Source organism: Salvelinus namaycush, chromosome 21 (assembly GCF_016432855.1).
Source record: "Salvelinus namaycush isolate Seneca chromosome 21, SaNama_1.0, whole genome shotgun sequence".
In the NCBI taxonomy this organism is placed as follows: domain Eukaryota; kingdom Metazoa; phylum Chordata; class Actinopteri; order Salmoniformes; family Salmonidae; genus Salvelinus; species Salvelinus namaycush.
Genome location: NC_052327.1, coordinates 25,983,657 through 26,004,330, shown reverse-complemented (window position 1 = coordinate 26,004,330; position 20,674 = coordinate 25,983,657). Strand labels below are relative to the sequence as shown.

The window sequence follows — 20,674 nt, the reverse complement described above, 5'->3', positions numbered from 1 at the left end:
TTTGACAGGGGGTGCAGGATTTTTGATGTTGCCTGGTTTAGATGTTTCTTAAAATTTCCCAACATTTTTGTAGGCTATTTGTTAGTCAACTTGTCTATAATTAGATGCATGCGGCTTCTCTTCTGTCATTACTTGTTGCCCTAGAAGACTAAATAAAACCTTTGCTCACCAGAGTGTCATAAATTGATGAATGCTTCATTCAGTTGACATCGGTAAAGTTTTCTGTTATCTTCTGCCGCGGGGCAAAGACGTTTAAGTAACGGGGAGAAAATGCAATAACCCCCCCCCCCCCCCCCCCCCCCCCCCCCAAAAAACAGGGGATTTTCTGTGCACAATTTCAAAATGACATCAGTTTGACCGATTGTAAGGAAATAGAAATCTGTGAAAACGACCCAATATGTTAATGATAATATTTGAGTTTGGCTTGGATGCATGTTTTATGTGTTTGAAATACTATAAACTTCTATGACGCCGATAAAGAGCACCTCAGACGGTATCTAACTGGGCATTCACATTCTCTCAAGATGCTGAAAGAAAGAAATCATGTTTCTCCACTCCTGTTCCCCAGTCAACATTTTGCCTACATTAATATTAAGGCTATGTGAGAGGTTATAGACCTACAGTCAGTGTCCAGATTTCAGTTTCCATTTAACCCATCTGAACAGTAGGCTACAGTTCCCTTGACGCACCATAAACCTATTGTAAGTCCCATCTTGTGACTGTCGAATATGTATAGCACCTCACAACCACACATCCATCTACACAATAGTTATTGACCCCAAACTCACCGGGACTGCGATTTATGAGTCAACCCCTGCATCACTAGTCTACAGGTATTTAGTTACACCAAATGAACAAGCAGAGACGGTGTTAATGTGTTTCCGAGTTCGTGTCCACTAACCACTATACTATTTAGACAATCTTTCTTTCAGAATGTGTATCTGTATCTCTGCATGGTGGTTGTAGTGACAGACCGATAGAAAGACTCCTTTGTACTGTATGTGTTGACGATTCAGGTGGTGATTGAGACGGACAGACAGACCTACTCTCTCAGTCTGACATCTGTTGAGGACCTTGAGGCTATGGTCAGTCATGTGACAGCTTCTCTGAAGAAGATCTTCCCTGATTCATCTCCAGGGTGAGTGTCGTGGCAATGCAGATGGACATTTTCCTCCCTCAAACATGGTGAGAGTTGCTTGTGATATACTTATAGCAGAAACCCTTGAGGTGAAACATCTACCCATTAACCAACTGATTAGGGCTCCTCTTCTATCCAAGGAATGGAGGTTTTCTTACTCAGAGAGGTCACTTCTGAATCATATTTCAATCCAATACCGATGATAAAGTGGATACCTAATGTAAATATCTGTCATTTTAAGAGGATTAAAATGTGTGACATGTATGTGTGTCGATTTCCTGCTCTCAGGAAGATCCTGAAGAAGATCCCTCCAGACCTGCAGGAGCGGATGTGGAACCTGGCAACCCGGGTGGAGGAGCACCTGACTGGAACACTGGGACCATGTGGTCAGTAGAATCAATCACACCACTGCAGCATTGTCCCCTCATTTGTGTGTATCGTACTATGTGGACATTGTGTAGGTGTGTGGATGTGGATTTGTACAGTATTTGAATAGCTCTGCCATTCCTTGGTTCTCTACACTACAGGAGGCTTCTCAGAGACGTATGCTGCTCTATGTGACTTCAATGAATTACCCTGCAGAGAGGAGGTCCAATGGGTCAGTAGGTTACCATCCCCCTATGATGACACAACATTCAATGTTTCTGATAAATGTTTTTTTCTACTATTAATATCAACTGATGTAGTCATTGATCAAGAATATTAGTAAAGGTGTTTATGATTTATATTATTTCAGGATGTGGACAACATTTACTATGTCCAGAATTGTCGGGAATTCAACCTCCTGGATTTCAGTCATCTGGAAAACAGAGATTTGGCCTTATCAGTGGCCGCACTTTCCTTCAACCAATGGTTCACCAAGATCTCCAGCAAAGACCTCAAACTGGTAAACTTTTTAGCCACATCTTGGTCTGTTTCTCCAGGTCCAGTTGGAGAGCTTACTGTCTCATGTTATCACTATCTATCCCTGAGTACTGCTCTCTCTGGCCCTGTCATGGCTGTCTGTACGTGTTGGCAGTGTGAGCTGATGATGGGATCCTGTGGCTGACCTAACTGGCAGCCTGGTCTAGGCTGCAGGGTCTAGCAGGGCTTATCAACAGTCATCACATGTACACACAGACTGTTGTGCCCTGGAGGCAGGGCACGATAATGACTTCATAATCTAGCTACTTTTGTGTTAGTGATACTGGAGTGCCTTTAGGCAATCACATGGCTATGATGGAGTTCAGGGAAATGACCTTCATGATAAGGGAGAGAAGCTGTCTGGAACTGCACAGATGTAGTTATATTCTACAGGAAAATGTATTTAAGGTGGTTTGCGACCAGACAAAAGGACTGACACTGAAGATGGAGATCAGATGGAGATTCTCATTGAGATTAGATTTGCTGCCAGTGTATGGAGACGGGATGGCTAATGATTCAATAGAAATCAGAGGAATAATAATTCCCCCTCTGTATCTATCCACAGAGCTCAGAGGTCCAAGAGCAGGTTCTCTTCATGATCAACAGATCCTCCACCTTGGAGGAGGTGTGTCTAGAGGGATGTGGGATCAAACTGTGAGTAGTCTACTACCTGATACACCTCACCTTCATTAAAAATCCCTTACTCCCTCCCTCTCTACCTTCTCCTTCTCTCCCAAAACAGTCTACCTGGTGCCAGAAGCACAGAGGAAGTGGGAAATCTTTGGATGACATTTGATTTATGTGATTGGTTGACATTTATTATTCATTTTAGTTCACAGGAATAACTATTTTCCATTCCTCTTTCTCTCTCCTGGCCATTCCTCTTGTAGGGATTTTGCAGTGAAGATGGCCTGTGCCCTGCGAGATCACACCTGCTCCGCCATCCACACCATCAACCTGTCAGCCAATCACATAGAGGACAAAGGCAAGCATTTAGTTACCATTGATAACTTTTTAGGTTTGTCAATGTCCATTGCTGGTGTTCCCTGGAATGGCTAGTGACTACTCAGCTGCTCATGTGTGTAACGTTGTGATATCTGTCATCAGGTGTGATAGCTCTCAGTCAGGAACTGGAGAATCTGCCCAATGGTCTCACCCAGCTGTCCCTCTCCAGGATTAGTGTCTCTCCCAAAGGTACATTCCAACTCTTCTGTCTGCTGCACCCTTTTGAAATGTTCATCTTCCACACAGATGTGAATGTAATGGCTTTTACATATTCTATTGAAAGCATGCCTGACTACTTGGGTTGCTTTTGTTAGTGCTACATACTGTGAATAAATAGAGATCCGTGCAGCTTCTTTTCTCTCTCTGATTCCTTTCCCTCCCTTCCATCCATCCAGGTCTAGGTAGTCTGACTCAGGCGTTACGGCAGAACAAGGCCTTCTCCAGCTCTCTGTGTCACCTGGACCTGTCAGGGAATACAGGCATTCTGGCTACAGAGGAAGCTGTGGTGAGTGCGGGGGCAGCATTTGTTTTCAGTTCACTTCTTAGAATTCAGTCTCGCTCGCTCCATACACTATTACACTTGAGTAAACCTCCATACTGTAGGCGCTGCTAATCTCAGCTAAATGCATTTTGTAATGTATAGGGTGTATGCTATGGAACATGAACTCTGTGGTTATATTCAGTAATGGGTTGTCTATAGAGGTTATTTGACATAAAGGGAGTTTGTTTTTCCAGTACAGTCTCAAGTGACAGGATATGCATGCTACTTGATACTGATATGACTTAATGATACAGGAGGCAACTCAATCACAGTAAATGTATTACTCCACTGTACATTATTGAATTGAGTTGCCCTGTAGTTGGGTTTGGCTCTAGTCTACAAGACCATAGCACTGAATAGCTTTACATCTTTACCTGTCAGAACCTGTTTAAGTTCCTGTCTGGGACCAATGCTGTATCTTACCTGGACCTGAGTGGCACAGACTGCCCTCTGGACACTGTAAGTGGCCTTTGTCCTTTCACCTCCAGCCAGTTTCTGTCATATTCCTCAATTTAAAATACACAACCTGATCTGCTTTTCGATGTCACATGTTTGTGCCAATGTGAACCAATGAACCTTTTACATCCCCAACTTTCTTCTCTCCCTAGCTGTTTGTATCTCTGTCAGCAGGCTGCTGCCCCAACCTGGCCTACCTCAACCTGTCCAGAAACCCCTTCTCACACAGGTGAGCTCCCTGCTATGTGTCATCTCTGACTATTGTTGCCCAACCCGTCCACTGACCTGTCTCTGTCCCCAGGAAGGTGAGGGAAGTGACGAGGACTGTAAAGGAATTCTTCAGTAAGAGCAATGAGCTCCGATACGTTGGATTGGCAGGAACCAAACTACCCCCAGAGGCTCTCAGGTGAGCACTGATGGAATGTTAAACCAGGAAATAGAAATGTGATGCATGCCAAACAGAATTTGATGCCTACTTATAATTATGTGTTTGCATTTTGATTGACATATTTATGTGTATACTGCAGTTTGATACGCATATTTTTGTGGTGAAATGAACTCAATCGGTCTTGTATGCAGATTGTTGTTGCAGGGTCTTGCCACAAATACTCATCTGTGTGGGCTGGAGCTAGACCTGAGTGGCTGTGAGGTACCTATATATATACACACACACACACATGCATGTTGTCGTGGAAATTCAGTACTGAGAGATTTGGTCATTTCTTCAAATAATCATGATTTAATATTGATTAATTATTGCAATAATGAGGCTGGTCGAGCCTCCCCCCACCCCACCCCACCCTTGAGTGTTGGACCGAGTAACCTAACCTTTACACAAATGCAGAGTACTATATATTGCCGACACTAACAATACTCAGTCATGGTTGGTTCAAACCCCCTCATGCAGACCAAGGAGCATCATAAGCCACTCTGGGTCCATCCTGTCATTATCTACACGGGGGTTGTTGTCTTAACCCCTCCCTGGCTTAGTTTCCCAGATGCAAGGATGATTTAGAGACAATGAGGAATTGTTCTAAACTCCTCCTGGCTATCTCTATCTCAGTTACACCCACCACATCTTGTCTATGTAATGCAGTCTTTAACTCATTTGTCAACTCAAGCCATCTCTGGTGACCATACGCCCAGATTAGCTGCAGGGAACTAGTGGAGCCCATGAAAACACAGACACTAACAGGACAGAAATATCCTCCTATTTGTTAAGTATTCATTTCTAACTATTAGTATCAAACAAATCAGGTAAATATGTAATTTTTCTATCACAATGTACTGTACGCACACACACACACACACACACACACACACACACACACACACACACACACACACACACCGTTCACTTTTTTTATCATCACTAACCAGGTAGCTGAGCTAGGTTTTGTCTGGCTGATAATCATGTGTATTATATGTGCAGCTGAGGTCTGCTGGCGCCCAGGTGATTCAGGAGCACATCTTTGAAGCCAAGGCCATCAGCAGTCTGGACCTTTCTGACAATGGTATGATTCCTCACCTCACCCATTTTCTCTCTCGCTCTCTCTCCTTCTCACCCTCTCTCCTCTCTCTCACGCCTTCTCTCTATCGCTCTCTGAATCGGATGTTCTCTCATTTTCTTCCTACCTGAAGAGAGTACAGGGAGGTGTGTGTGTGTGTGTTAGGTGGTGCCAGCAGGTGATAAATCACACACAATTCAGACAATATAACATACATTATTCTCAGTGTGTGTGTGTCTCATGGGATGATCCCCTGCTCTATAGCACAATGAGGAGACCCCAGGACCAGCCCAGCCTCACCAAGGGGGAGTGGAGGGGGCTGAAGGGCTGTTCTGGGAACTGTCCAGGGGGACTCTGCAGGGGGCCAGTGTGTGGGCATCATTACGATCAAACCCCTTCACTAGAGTAGAGTATTCTGTATACATTTCTGAGCAGGAATCTCAGAGGGCAACCGAATGCTGCAGGAAATTTATATTCAAGGCCAAAGAAAACATTTGGTTTTCGATGAATAATATGAAATGCGAAGTACCTGTTTTTTCTGCGTTATTATTATAACTAGGCATCCTTTTGGAACTACCAATAGAAATGAGAAAATACCATTATCTTCTTCAACTATGATCTACAGTGGCTTGCGAAAGAATTCACCCCATTTGGCATTTTTCCTATTTTATTGCTTTACAACCTGGAATTAAAATGATTTTTTGGGGGGGTTTGTATCATTTGATTTACACAACAGGCCTACCACTTTAAAGATACAAAATATTTGTTATTGTGAAACAAACAAGAAATAAGACCACAAAAAAAAACTTGAGCGTGCATAACTATTCACCCCAAAGTCAATACTTTGTAGAGCCATCTTTTGTAGCAATTACAGCTGCAAGTCTCTTGGGGTATGTCTCTATAAGCTTGGCATATCTAGCCATTGGGATTTTTGCCCATTCTTCAAGGCAAAACTGCTCCAGCTCCTTCAAGTTGGATGGGTTCCGCTGGTGTACAGCAATCTTTAAGTCATACCACAGATTCTCAATTGGATTGAGGTCTGGGCTTTGACTAGGCCATTCCAAGACATTTAAACGTTTCCCAAATGTTTCCCAACCACTCGAGTGTTGCTTTAGCAGTATGCTTAGGGTCATTGTCCTGCTGGAAGGTGAACCTCCGTCCCAGTCTCAAATCTGTGGAAGACTGAAACAGGTTTCCCTCAAGAATTTCCCTGAATTTAGCGCCATCCATCATTCCTTAAATTCTGACCAGTTTCCCAGTCCCTGCCGATGTTGTTCTCGGGGTGATGAGAGGTGTTGGGTTTGTGCCAGACATAGCATTTTCCTTGATGGTCAAAAAGCTAAATTTTTGTCTCATCTGACCAGAATACCTTCTTCCATATGTTTGGGGAGTTACCCACATACCTTTTGGCGAACACCAAATGTGTTTGCTTATTTTTTTCTTTAAGCAATGGCTTTTTTCTGGACACACTTCCGTAAGCCCAGCTCTGTGGCGTGTACAGCTCAAAGTGGTCCTATGGACAGATACTCCAATCTCCGCTGTGGAGCTTTGCAGCTCGTTCAGGGTTGTCTTTGGTCTCTTTGTTGCCTCTCTGATTAATGCCCTCCTTGCCTGGTCCATGAGTTTTGGTGGGCAGCCCTCTCTTGGCAGGTTTGTTGTGGTGCCATATTCTTTCAATTTTTTAATAATGGATTTAATGGTGCTCCGTGGGATGTTCACAGTTTTGGATATTTTTTTATAACCCAACCCTGATCTCTACTTCTCCACAACTTTGTCCCTGACCTGTTTGGAGAGCTCCTTGGTCTTCATGATCCCGCTTGCTTGGAGGTGCCCCTTGCTTAGTGGTGTTGCAGACTCTGGGGCTTTTCAGAACAGGTATATACTGAGATCATGTGACAAATCATGTCACACTTAGATTGCACACAGGTGGACTTTATTTAACTAATTATGTGACTTCTGAAGGTAATTGGTTGCACCAGATCCTATTTAGGGGCTTCATAGGAAAGGGGGTGAATACATATGTACACACTACTTTTCCGTTTAAAAAAAATATTTAAAAAATTGAATTTTTTGAAAAGTTATTTTTAAAATTTCACTTCACCAATTTGGACTATTTTGTGTATGTCCATTACATGAAATCCAAATAAATATCATTTTAAATTACAGGTTGTAATGCAACAAAATAGGAAAAACGCTAAGGGGGATGAATACTTTTGCAAGGCACTGTAATTTAAACCTGGTTCTGGAAACACAGTAGAGCCAATCAAAGGCTGGACTGCTGAAAATAGCTCAAATCAGGCCATTTTATTTCTGGAACAGGCAGGAAAGATCAGGCAGGCAGGGCTCCCAGCCTCCAACAGACAAACCTCCATGCAGCACCGAGGAGTGACCAAGGGCAGACACATCAGTCTCAGTCAGAATAGACACAGCACCGCTGGGACACTGAGGCTCCTGCACCTGCCTGTCTGCCAACCCATTTCCTCATCCATATTCATCCAGTACAGACAGAGCTTGGACAACAATTTATAATGAAGAGAGGAAACTATGGTGTATTACTGTAACCATGTAGCATGAGCACTTCTGGGGATCTGACCAAGACTATGATGATGTGGTACAATCTCCTACACTAGCCAGTGACTCAGATATAGAGACCATTCATTTTCATGGAGAATGCAACTTTCAAAAGGCTCCTGGGAATCCTAATTGGTGTATTTATGACTGAGTAGGCTCAACATGAATTGAGCTGACATGAGATGGCTTCCTCAAAGCATACAGATATACAGCATGCAGACTGTCTACTCTTCCACAGTGAGTTACTGATATACATCTCTCTCCTCTCAGGTTTTGAGAGTGACATGGTCACCTTGGTGCTGTCCATCGGTCGTAGTCACTCCATTCGCCATCTGGCTTTGGGACGCAACTTTGCAATGAAGTCCAAGTGAGTCATTTAATCTGTCAGAACCACTGTGTTTTCTATCCATCTACCTGTCAGCTGTCTCTTCACTCTCTGTCTCTCTGTCTCTCTGTCTCTCTGTCTCTCTGTCTCTCTCTCTCTCTCTCTCTCTCTCCCCACAGAGCTCTAACAGATGTCCTACAGCGTATCGTCCAGCTCATTCAGGAGGAGGAGTGTGTGAGTGCTTGATTTCGTACAGTGCATTCGGAAAGTATTCAGACCCCTTGACTTTTTCCATATTTTGTTATGTTACAGCCTTATTCTAAAATTGATTGAATAAAAAATGTCCTCATCAATCTACACACAATACCCCATAATGACAAAGCGAAAAACAGGTTTTTAGACATGTTTGCTAATTTATAAAAATTACAAAAACCGATACCTTATTTACATAAGTATTCAGACACTTTGCTATGAGACTTTAAATTGAGCTCAGGTGCACCCTGTTTCCATTGATCATCATTGGGATGTTTCTATAACTTGATTGTGGTAAATTCAATTGATTGGACATGATTTGGAAAGGCACACACCTGTCTATATAAGGTCCCACAGTGCATGTCAGAGCAAAAGCCAAGCCGTGACATCAAAGGAATTGTCTGTAGAGCTCCGAGACAGGATTGTGTCGAGGCACAGATCTGGGGAAGGGTACCAAAAAATGTCTGCAGCATTGAAGGTCCCCAAGAACACAGTGGCCTCCATCATTCTTAAATGGAATAAGTTTAGATCCACCAAGACCCTTCCTAGAGCTGGCCGCCCGGCCAAAGTGAGCAATCGGGGGAGAAGGGCCTTGGTCAGGGAGGTGACCAAGAACCCGATGGTCATGCTGACAGAGCTCCAAGAGTTCCTCTGTGGAGATGGGAGAACCTTCCACAAGGACAACCATCTTTGCAGCACTCAACCAATCAGGCCTTTATGGTAGAGTGGCCAGACGGAAGCCACTATTCAGTAAAAGGCACATGACAGCTGGTCATGGTCATTCTCTGGTCTGATGAAACCAAGATTTAACTATTTGGCCCGAATGCCAAGCATCTGGAGGAAACCTGGCACCATCCCTACGGTGAAGCACGGTGGAGGCAGCATCATGCTGTGGGGATGTTTTTTAGCGGTAGTGACTGGGAGACTAGTCAGGATCGAGGGAAAGGTGAACGGAGCAAAGTACAGAGAGATCCTTGATGAAAACCTGCTCCACAGTGCTCAGAACCTCAGACTGGGGCGAAGGTTCACCTTCCATCAGGACAACGACACTAAGCATACAGCCAAGACAACGCAGGAGTAGATTCAGGACAAGTCTCTGAATATCCTTGAGTGGCCCAGCCAGAGGCCGGACTTGAATCTGATCGAACATATCTGGAGAGACCTGAAAATAGCTGTGCAGCGACGTTCCCCATCCAACCTGACAGAGCTTGAGAGGATCTGCAGAGGAATGGGAGAAGCTCCCCAAATACAGGTGTGCCAAGCTTGTAGCATCATGCCCAAGTAGACTCAAGGCTGTAATCGCTTCCAAAGGTGCTTCAACACAGTACTGAGTAAAGGGTCTGAATACTTTTGTAAATGGTATATTTCAGCTTTTTTTTTTTTTTATACATTAGCAAAACATTTTTACCCTGTTTTTCCTTTGTCATTATGGGGCATTGTTTGTAAAATGATGAGGAAAATAAACAATTTAATCCGTTTTAGAATAAGGCTGTAACGTAACAAAATGTGGAAGAAGTCAAGGAGTATGAATACCTTCTGAATGCACTGTAAATAGGTTAGAGGATGAGTAACCTGGTGGTAGACGGCTAGTGACAGTGACTAAGTTCAGGGCAGGGTACTGGGTGGAGGCCGGCTAGTGATGGCTATTTAACAGTCTGATGGCCTTGAGATAGAAGCTGTATTTCAGTCTCTCGGTCCCAGCTTTGATGCACCTGTACTGACCTCGCCTTCTGGGTGGTAGTATTCTCCTGTTCCCTGCTAGGAGAGCTGTGTAATGATAGAGGCTCTGTGGAAGCATAGTCCTCTAGGACCTCCCCTTGAGTGAAAGAAAGTATTTTAATTACCCCAAATCCTTCTCCAGCAAGACAAGGCCCGCCTCAGTAATTACACATTGAGCAGCTGAGACTCGTACAGTATACAAGGCTCATTGAAATCAGGCAGACATTTTATCTGAGTATCAAAGAGCCAGATGTCAGGCTGAAGGTCATGTAATCCAACTGAAGTTTTCTCAGGCCCAGAGCCCCAGACTCTGGGCTCTGATTGGACGGATCAGATCAGTGGTGTGTGTGCGTGTGTGTGTGCCATGCCCACAGCCCCTGGAGTCTCTGTCAGTGTGCGACTCCAAGCTGAAGACAGGCACCACCATCCTCATCAACAGCCTGGGTTGCAATGCCAGCCTCACTAAGATAGACATCAGTGGCAACTGCATCGGAGACACTGGAGCCAAGATGCTGGCCAAGGCCTTACTCATCAACACTAAACTCAGGTAACCTAGCTATAACCCAACCTAACCATAAACTGACCTAGCTATAACCCAACCTAACCATAAACTAACCTAGCTATAACCCAACCTAACCATAAACTGACCTGAACCAATCTTGCCTACCCTAGCCGCAATCTGGAATTATATATATCCGTGAACTAACCAACACCTGACCTGCCCAGTGTATATCTCTACACAGGACTCTGGTCTGGGACAGGAACAATGTGACAGCCAGGGGATTTCTGGATGTGGCCAACGCTCTAGAGAGGTGAGTCGTAGAGAGGAAGAGTTTCAGTCCATCAAACAGTAATATTGCCTAAAAGATAACGTTACCCCTCTTTTCCTGCCTTTGAATGGTTGATTCATTCCTTATTCTTTTCTTTTCTCTCTGTGTGTATGCATAAACACAGGAACTTCACACTGCAGCACATATCCATCCCCATGAATGATGTCACACACGGGTATCGTAACAGTCCTGAGAAGACAGAGGAGGCTCTGCAGAAGGTGAGATTGGGTTGTCCATGAGGTGCATGATAAAAATGGATGTCCGAGTCACCCTGGTATAAAACACCTGTTGTGTCCAGATCCAGTCGTGTCTGATCAGGAACAGCCAGAGAAAGTCTGCAGGCCCAGACCAGATACTAAACCTCCAACAGGGCCTGAAGACCGTACGCTCTGAACAGGTGGGTCAGTCCTCGTTCTTGGAGGCAACAGAAATATACACTGAGTGTACAAAACATTAGGAACACCTGCTCTTTCCATGACATAGACTGACCAAGCGTATCCTGGTAAAAGCGTTGATCCCTTATAGATGTCACCTGTTAATTCCACTTCAGTCAGTGTAGATGAAGGGAAGGAGACAGGTTAAATAATGATTTTTAAGCCTTGAGACAATTGAGACATGGATTGTGTATGTGTGCCATTCAGAGGGTGAGTAGACAAGACAAAATATTTAAGTGCCTTTGAACAGGGTATGGTAGTAGGTGCCAGGCGCACCGGTTTGAGTGTCAAGAACTGCAATGCTGCTGGGTTTTTCACGCTCAACAATTTCCTGTGTGTATTAATGGTCCACCACCCAAAGGACATCTAGCCAACATGATACAACTGTAGGAAGCATTGGAGTCAACATGTGCCAGCATCCTTGTGGAACGCTTTCGACAACTTGTAGAGTCCATCCCCTTGATGAATTGAGGCTGTTCTGAGGGCAAAAGGGGGTGCAACTCAATATTAGGAAGGTGTTCCTAATTTTTTGTGCACTCAGTGTATTAGTGTTTGTATGAGGGTCTGTTCCTTTCCCATATTCCTACATTTCTGGCACATTTGCCATTCTCACCCTGTGTCTGTCTGATTCATCCCACATCTCAGCTGGTTCAAGGTCTGTGTCAGAGGTTACAGGAGAGTGTCCGACCTTTAGCCCCCTGCAATATACAGGAAGTACAGTCAGACATATTGGCTGCAGAGGAAGTGCTTCATAATACTAAAACCTCCATTATGGTAAGGTATTTTTGAGTCCCACTGATACAAAATGTTCATCTATGTTTTTGAGACATAAACATCTAAGGCCTAATAATGAAGGATTTTGAGAATGGTGAAATATCACTAAAAAGTTTGTGTTCAACCTTTAGCTATTGCCTTCACTTTATGATCTGGTGAAGACACCCTCTAGTGGTGCAATGCTGCAACACATACTGAATGACACGGCCAAAACAGTCACCAACGAAATAACAGAGGAGATTCAGGTAATACTGCCATTTTTGTTTCTGCATCATGTGTGTGAACAATGTATATGAGGCACATGGTATCAGTGTGCATCTGTCAGTTACCAACCACTGATGACGATCAACATTCAGACAAATTGAAGAGATATGTCTAAACCTGCAACACGTGGTAGGGAAAGTCTCAGGAGAGGTCATCCAGCTGACTGGTATGCCATGTGTGTTCCAGGAGCTGGCTCAGGCCTTGTTGCAGTCAGCCCAGACCCTCTGTCCTAGGGTCACCCACAGGTCAAGTGTCTGTGAGCAGCTGGCTGACTGTGTGGCTAAGAAGTCCAGACAGACAGCCCTGTTCATCCAGGACACCTTCATGCAGCACATAGGAGAACTCATCAGTAACAAACTAAGGTAAACAGCTGAATACACGCACATCCACCCTGAAACAAAAACACAGCTTATGTAGAACACAAACAGTTACATCGTACATAATCTTTGTTGTTTTGTGTCATGCTCATGGAATTTTTCCACCTAGTGCCTCCCACATCTCTCATTAAGCTCACTGGTGTTGCTTAGGATTTACTTCTCCCCTTCCAATATTTCTTTGTTTTACATTTCTTTTTCAGTGAACTCAAACTGTCAGTTAGTGTCTCCTTGGTGGAAAGTATCATTGATGAGGTTCTGCTGGACTTGTCTGTGGCTCAGCAGAAATTGGTGAGAGTTTGGTGTGTGTGTGTGTGTGCGTGAGTTTACCAAGCTACCACACTGGGAGAAGTTAAGCTACACTACATCTACCCTTAAGAAAAATATAGTTTACTTAACAAAAGTTGTTCCCTACATCCAAACTACTTTGTGATAAATTATCATATCTAAATTTGAAATGTCATAGACAACAAATTGCAAGAACAGATTACTCTGGAGTTGGATGTTAACAGAATGTGTCATTTCGCCTATTAAACAGAACAACAGTTTCATGTAAGAACTAGACAGGTCTGATGACGGGTCATATTTTATTTTAGCAAAAAAGTAGTGCGAGGTTCCAATAGATAGCTACACCTATACATGGAAAAAACAAGTTATTAACTACTGAAAACACTGAGTTCAACTACCACCAAACTACTGCAAAATGTAGTTAAATTACTAGTTGAACTATGTATTTCACTACTCCGCAACACTCGTTGTGTTGGGTGTGTTCGATTAGTATAACTGATCACCACCCTCCCTCACCTCAGGACCGTCATATGAGGGAGCAGACCACCTCTGGACTCAAAACCAACGTCCCTCATCTACGAGTGGTAGACCATGACTTCCCCATGGATGATGTAAGAGCTCTAACATAGCCCCTCTCTAAAACACACATAACCCACCATACTAAACAGTATGTACCATCGTACCAGTCTACACAAGTATCTACATGACCTGCATTAGTTCGTTTAATACAACTAACTGAATTTCTCTCTCTTTCTCAGTATGTTCCTGTCATTTGGAGGAGCAGCATCCACTCCAAGAGTATCCGTCCAGCCCCCTCAGTGAAAAGTAAGAACCAGGCTTGTCATCAGTCTAATTCTGATTTAGTCTACAGACTTTTTAGTAGGAAAGCTTGGAGTCTGGGATGAAACTAGGCAGATTGTTTACAGTGTTAATCAGGTTTAGTTATTGACTGCAGTCTGCTACATCAAAACGGCCTTGACCTGTGATGTCGGCAGCTGCAATCAACCGCCACTGTGATTGGCTTAGAAAAAGGTTTCAACCAGAATTCACAGTTGAAAAGGTCAGGGGTCGTGTCTAAACCATTTAATTATCCAGTTAGGAGTGAGCTCTAACTAAAGAGGGTCAGAAGGGCAGTAACATAAAAATAATGGAGCAGTCACAACAAAGAGGGAGATTCCACTAGAGCAATATGGTTCTGGATTGTTCTGCGTAAATCCCTTTAGTGCAATGTGCTCTTAAGTACATCCCAAATCAGATTTAGAACCAGTCAAAATGTGTCAGTGTGTTACACTCCTCCTGTGAGTAGAAAATAACACTGCACTTTTTAGCTCCTTGTCTGCTGAAAACTCTGTCAAAAGAGGCACCTATAAGCCCATGTGTTTTACTGAACGTGAAGGGGTTATTGCTTATGTGTGTCATTCATGCAGCCCGGAACACTAGAGGGGCTGTCCCCCAATGCGTCTTGGGAGTTCCCCCTCCTTGTGATAGTGCTCTGTCATGGTGCTGTAGGGTTAAGGTCCCATATCGGAGGGGACATTCTGGGGGGCGGTGATGGAGGTGGTAGGGGGGGGTTAATACTCTAGCCTTAACAAAAGATAATCAGCTGCCTGTCCAATAAAAAGGGCTGTGGCTAACTGGAGCATGGCCGGGTTACTTTCAGACCACTGAACCTCACTTGGGGAGACAGGGGAGGGAGGGAGAGGGGGGCACCGGCTTACAACCATTGTACAACACCTCCCCCTCCTTTGCCTCTCTCTCCAGCCGTCCTACTCTGCCGCTACCTGCAATCTGTCTCTCTCCCCATCTCTTTCTCTCTTGTGCCATCTCTTTTTTGCTCTCTCCCGCTCTCTTCCATCGTTTAGATTCAGTGTTGTAAATCTGTCTGATCAGTCTCCTCTCTTCTCTGTGCCGTTGAGCCTATATCTATTGTCATCCATCGGACTCCTCTTCCATCCATATTTTCTGTCTATTTTCTGTCATATTTTCTGTCTGTTTTTATTTTTTTATTTGTCCTCCTCTCCTCCCCCTTTCTTCATCAATGGTCTCTCAATCACTATTCTCAGCTCCTCCTCCTCCTCTCTCTCCCATTATATCTTACATCCCCTCCCAGTTTGTTATCTCCACGTTATAGCTAGTTGCCCTATTTTTACATGCATCCTATCATACGTCCTGTGCCTTTGTATGTTGGTACCATTCCCTGTCTCTGTCTTTCTCTGCAGGTCTCCTGGATGTGGACACGGAGCAGCAGGCAAGAGAGAGCATGCATTATCAGCAGGAAGGAGCATGGGTAGGAGGGAAGGTGCAGGCGCTGTCGTCAACGACGACACTGTCAGTCACAGTAGGAGGCCAGCTGAAATCCGAAGGCCCCTCCCACACAGGGAGAGAGGCGGATGCTGCCGCTGCTCCTGCTCCTGCAGCTGCTGCGGCTCTTAGCAACAGTGAGCCCCGGCGCCCTGAGCCCGCACCTCCTCAGGCCCCTATGGACCTGCCCATCGACGGCCACACACTGAGGCACTACACCCGCTCCAGGCCCAGACCCAACCGCCGGAACAGCAAGCCGCCCAGTAAGACCCAGGTAAGAGGCAACACGACGAGCACCATGGAGGATGGGGATGAAGGGAAGAAAGGGAGGCACAGACAGAAGAAGAGAGAGCGGGTGGGATACAGGGAGAGGCTAATCAATTGTAGCGACAGAGTTGCTTTCTGACAGAAGGATGGATGAGAAGGGATGGCAAGAAAGAGAGATGAGGGAAGAGAAAAATCAGGGGAGAGCAGAGAGAATGGGGATAGAGGGGGAGGGAAGAAGAGTTGTGATGGCGGTACTCAGGTTATTGCAGCCACAGCAGCAGAGGCAGTGTCAGTGGCTTGCAGCTCTGGGCATTCTCTCTACATCTTCCTCCTTCCCCCTCTCTGTCGATCTGATTCTATTTCATCGTCTTGTCAGTGCTGCTGCTGTAGCTGTTGATGTGTTGAGGAGCCATTTCTGTGTGTTTTCTCCATATTTCCCCCTGCATTAACGGTGGTCCTGTGGTTCTCAGTAGTGGACTGGGAGCTGTCAGAACAGGACGCTCTCCCCACACTGATTCTGGATGGCTCTGCTCTGTGTGACTGCTGTAGCATTTTAATTATTCATGTTTCCACATCAAGGAGTGCTCCCCCCCTTTCATTATCGCTCTCCTGTCAATGTCCTTAGGAGAATCCCTCTTTTACAGTGTAATATTGTTAAGGATTGTCAATGGGAATGGTTGTGCACGTGTGTGGGTGTGTGTCTGTGGGTATGTGTTTGCATGTATGTATTCATCGTCGTGTTTGATTAGAATGTCTCAATGTTCAGCTGGTGCTTGGTGATTGATGGAGGTCTAGTGGTCTGTCTGTCTGTCTCTGTGTGTGGGGGGGGTGTGTGTATTTCCCTCTGACACTGTCTGTTTTGCCAACTGATCAAAGACAGCTCTCTGTTATGTGTGAAAAACAATGCTGCAGCCATCTTATAAGCAGAACTAGTTCAAAATAAATCGTTTTCTTTGTAACATCATCTGTGTGTGTTTTTGTGTGCGTCTGTGTTTTGTGTGTCTGTTGTTGTTAGTGCTGCTACATTGGTGTTGTAGTGTGATTCGTTGTTGGTGTAGTAACAAGGGAATAATTGTTCTCATTGCAGGTAACACTGTGCAATGGAATGTTTACCAATACCACATTAACTGGGTGTCTGTATCCCCTGTGTTGTTATTACTGGAACACAGTGTCTATACTTTGTTATTTAGACTGTATTCAAGGTGCCCCTTGTGCCTGCATTCTGTATTTCCAGTTCTGTCCCTGGTTACCCGTGTGTCTGGAATACGATTGAAACAGTCTTTCCAGTGCTGATGTCCGTGGCCACCTGCTTTCCTGAATAGTGATTGAAACAGTCTTTCCAGTGCTGATGTCCGTGGCCACCTGCTTTCCTGAATAGTGATTGAAACAGTCCTGTGACCTGTGTACCTGGAATACAATTGAAACAGTTTATTTGTTGCTATTGTCCATGGTTACCTGTGCTTCTGTATAGTAATTGTTCATGCAGTATTCCCTGTGTGGTTATCTGAGCCTCTGGGGTCACTATGCAGTCAGGAAGGACGGGCGGCCAGCTCAGATCAGAGATTTTCTGGAGAGGACGGCTCTACTCCTCAGTTACCACAGAGATGAGAGGCAGATAGAACCGCTTTACCCTTCTATGGAAAAGGCAGAAGTTCACATATACTTGAAGCTAAGTGTTATGAAGCAGAATTTCTAGTTGTTTGTGTCTGGATCTATAGGTTTTTATGAACATAAAACATGCATGTGTATCACAAGTAGGTTTGTCTAATGTGCATGTTGATAATGTAGCTAGTTGGCCTGGTGAAATAAGGGGCCAGGTGGTGGTTGTAGCTTGGAGGGCTGCTGGCTGTGTTGACTGTGGAAAAGGAAAGGGCAGGGTCTACTGTCATTCTGCTGTAACACTCACTGTGGTTGGTGGTGGTGGTGGGACTGCACCTTCTTCTGGGTGTGGCTGCTGCCTGGCCCACTTTGAATATGCTCACACATGACTATCGACTGTATATTTTTCCTGCAGTAGCATTTTATTGCATCTGTAGAAAAATGTAAAACAATCTGCTTTGGATTTTATGTAACAGCATTCCTCCCCAGAAAATATCTTGTGTCAATGTTGCAGAGAGAGAGCTTCTTGTTGTCATGAGGTTTGCTCATAAACCATTCACTTGCCATCACTTAGTGCAATGTTGAAGCCAAAGCACAGCCAGTCCAGTGCTATATGAGAAATTTCACAGACAGCCTAGCAGTTGAATTCTGCAAATGGTGGGAACTCCTACTGAATGATGCTCTGGGAATGTGGGGGAGACTATTCCTTTGAAATCCAAGATATCATATTATCAAACATATGTCAGTGATTTCTCTTAGATTTGATGCTCTCCTTGTTATACGGTTAATTGACTTATAGAATTAGTTTGAGGTATCATTGAATGAGCAGAGCCCTCTACCTACATTGACATGTACTGTATGTGGGAAAAGGCCACCTATTGATGTCCTATTTACCATAATAGAAAATACACTGCAAAGACAATAGAGTCCCACCCCCTTCTACATTATGAAGAAACCAATAGACACACCCCTACCACACAGTCTATCAGTAAGTGTTGCTATGCTAGATATATATATAGACAGGGTGTATATATGAAAGTGTTAGTGTGTTGTCATCAATTGAAACACCATTCTTGTGCTTTATGGCAAGTATTTTTCTCTTCCTGAAGATAGAGTGGAGTGATGGGGATCGTTGCTCTCTGATTGGCTGGGAGGTACTAAATGATTTATAATCCATTTCTCATGCGGCGTGGCACACCATTTGCATACGTTTGTTCTAGCTGTTCTGCAGTGGGTTGGTTCTCCTGCTCTCTGTAACCACAGCGCCTAAAGGCCTCTCTTCTCCCTCACAGTCTGTTCAGCAGCAGCTACACTCATAGACTGGCTAAATACAGAACATCGTCTCAAACACTGAGACACTGAGAAAACAGTCCTCGCCTTCACTCTCTTTCCACCCCTGAAAATTGCCCGCCAATACTACCTGTCAAAATATTGTGCACTGCCTGTTTGTATTTGAGTAAGTGACAGACAACCATTAAGAGATTGTGAACTGCTCTTCCCACCAGCCTGCTACAGTGAATAATGAATCTTTTAAATCATCACAGTATGATCCAAACTAAAGAGCTGCTCTTCAGACTAGAACAGAGGGAGAGGAGAGAGTGGTGGTGAAGGGTGTGTCTGAGAGATATAATCATATTGTGGAGGATCAGGGGGAGGGTGGGGCTGAGGGGTTGTGTTCTCTCCTGGGACCTGAAGCACAGATGTTCCTGCTGCAGACACACACACTAATGGTCTATAGAATAGAGAGGGTGATCTATTGTGCGTGTGTGTGCGTGCGTGTTTGTTCGTAAACATATATTTTTCTCTATTGCATATCTGTTGGCAAGCATCATAATCAGTATGTGTACTGTGAGAGTGTACTCAGCCTACACTATTCAGTCACACAATGGTATTACCATAAGCATCGTGTGTGTGTGTGTGTGTGTGTGTGTGTGTGTGTGTGTGTGTGTGTGTGTGTGTGTGTGTGTGTGTGTGTGTGTGTGTGTGTGTGTGTGTGTGTGTGTGTGTGTGTGTGTGTGTGTGTGTGTGTGTGTGTGTGTGTGTGTGTGTGTGTGTGTGTGTGTGTGCGCGCGCGTGCGTGCCCGCCCGTGTGCAGGAGCAGGCAGCTGAGCGTGAAGAGAATGAAGCCAATGAGACCATTGGCAGGGTGGATGAGGGAGTAGAGGAGTTCTTCACTAAGAAGATCATCCCTGATGACCCTCTGTAAGTATCCATATAGTATACCTCCAAGTGAATACACCTTTCCATACTAACACAGATACGGCATAGATGTACTGCATGCACCCACACTAAACAAACCAACGAACACTGTCTCTCTACACCCACATTAAACAAACCAACTAACACTGGCTCTCTACACCCACACTAAACAAACCAACTAACACTGGCTCTCTACACCCACACTAAACAAACCAACTAACACTGTCTCTCTACACCCACACTAAACAAACCAACTAACACTGTCTCTCTACACCCACACTAAACAAACCAACTAACACTGTCTCTCTACACCCACACTAAACAAACCAACTAACACTGTCTCTCTACACCCACACTAAACAAACCAACTAACACTGTCTCTCTACACCCACACTAAACAAACCAACTAACACTGTCTCTCTACACCCACACTAAACAAACCAACTAACACTGTCTCTCTACACCCACACTAAACAAACCAACTAACACTGGCTCTCTACACCCACACTAAACAAACCAACTAACACTGTCTCTCTACACCCACACTAAACAAACCAACTAACACTGGCTCTCTACACCCACACTAAACAAACCAACTAACTCTGGCTCTCTACACCCACACTAAACAAACCAACTAACACTGGCTCTCTACACCCACACTAAACAAACCAACTAACACTGGCTCTCTAAACCCACACTAAACAAACCAACTAACACTGGCTCTCTAAACCCACACTAAACAAACCAACTAACACTGGCTCTCTAAACCCACACTAAACAAACCAACTAACACTGGCTCTCTACACATGCATGTTCACACACTCTCCACGAAGACTGACAGATATGGCTACACACCATGCATACATACTGTACAAACAGAAAGATAACAGAATGTATTCGCAGAATGTTTGTCTACTGTGGTTGAA

General features: G+C 44.5%; 1 protein-coding gene across 1 annotated transcript in view; it reads left to right on the top strand.

The window, feature by feature from the left end:
• The window catches only part of LOC120065830 (capping protein, Arp2/3 and myosin-I linker protein 3-like), a 39,415-nt gene that overhangs the window by 4,101 nt on the left and 14,640 nt on the right, over positions 1–20,674 (top strand). Inside the window, exons 4-30 of the mRNA XM_039016877.1 lie at positions 1,017–1,138; positions 1,427–1,524; positions 1,666–1,736; positions 1,875–2,024; positions 2,607–2,695; positions 2,932–3,026; positions 3,149–3,235; positions 3,442–3,551; positions 3,969–4,046; positions 4,196–4,272; positions 4,345–4,449; positions 4,623–4,692; positions 5,476–5,557; positions 8,393–8,489; positions 8,627–8,681; positions 10,793–10,965; positions 11,162–11,230; positions 11,373–11,466; positions 11,547–11,645; positions 12,328–12,456; positions 12,588–12,701; positions 12,907–13,082; positions 13,298–13,385; positions 13,904–13,993; positions 14,141–14,207; positions 15,602–15,957; positions 19,645–19,751. Coding sequence (XP_038872805.1) covers positions 1,017–1,138; positions 1,427–1,524; positions 1,666–1,736; positions 1,875–2,024; positions 2,607–2,695; positions 2,932–3,026; positions 3,149–3,235; positions 3,442–3,551; positions 3,969–4,046; positions 4,196–4,272; positions 4,345–4,449; positions 4,623–4,692; positions 5,476–5,557; positions 8,393–8,489; positions 8,627–8,681; positions 10,793–10,965; positions 11,162–11,230; positions 11,373–11,466; positions 11,547–11,645; positions 12,328–12,456; positions 12,588–12,701; positions 12,907–13,082; positions 13,298–13,385; positions 13,904–13,993; positions 14,141–14,207; positions 15,602–15,957; positions 19,645–19,751 — 2,948 coding nt within the window. The remainder of the gene's footprint in view (positions 1–1,016; positions 1,139–1,426; positions 1,525–1,665; positions 1,737–1,874; positions 2,025–2,606; positions 2,696–2,931; positions 3,027–3,148; positions 3,236–3,441; positions 3,552–3,968; positions 4,047–4,195; positions 4,273–4,344; positions 4,450–4,622; positions 4,693–5,475; positions 5,558–8,392; positions 8,490–8,626; positions 8,682–10,792; positions 10,966–11,161; positions 11,231–11,372; positions 11,467–11,546; positions 11,646–12,327; positions 12,457–12,587; positions 12,702–12,906; positions 13,083–13,297; positions 13,386–13,903; positions 13,994–14,140; positions 14,208–15,601; positions 15,958–19,644; positions 19,752–20,674) is intronic.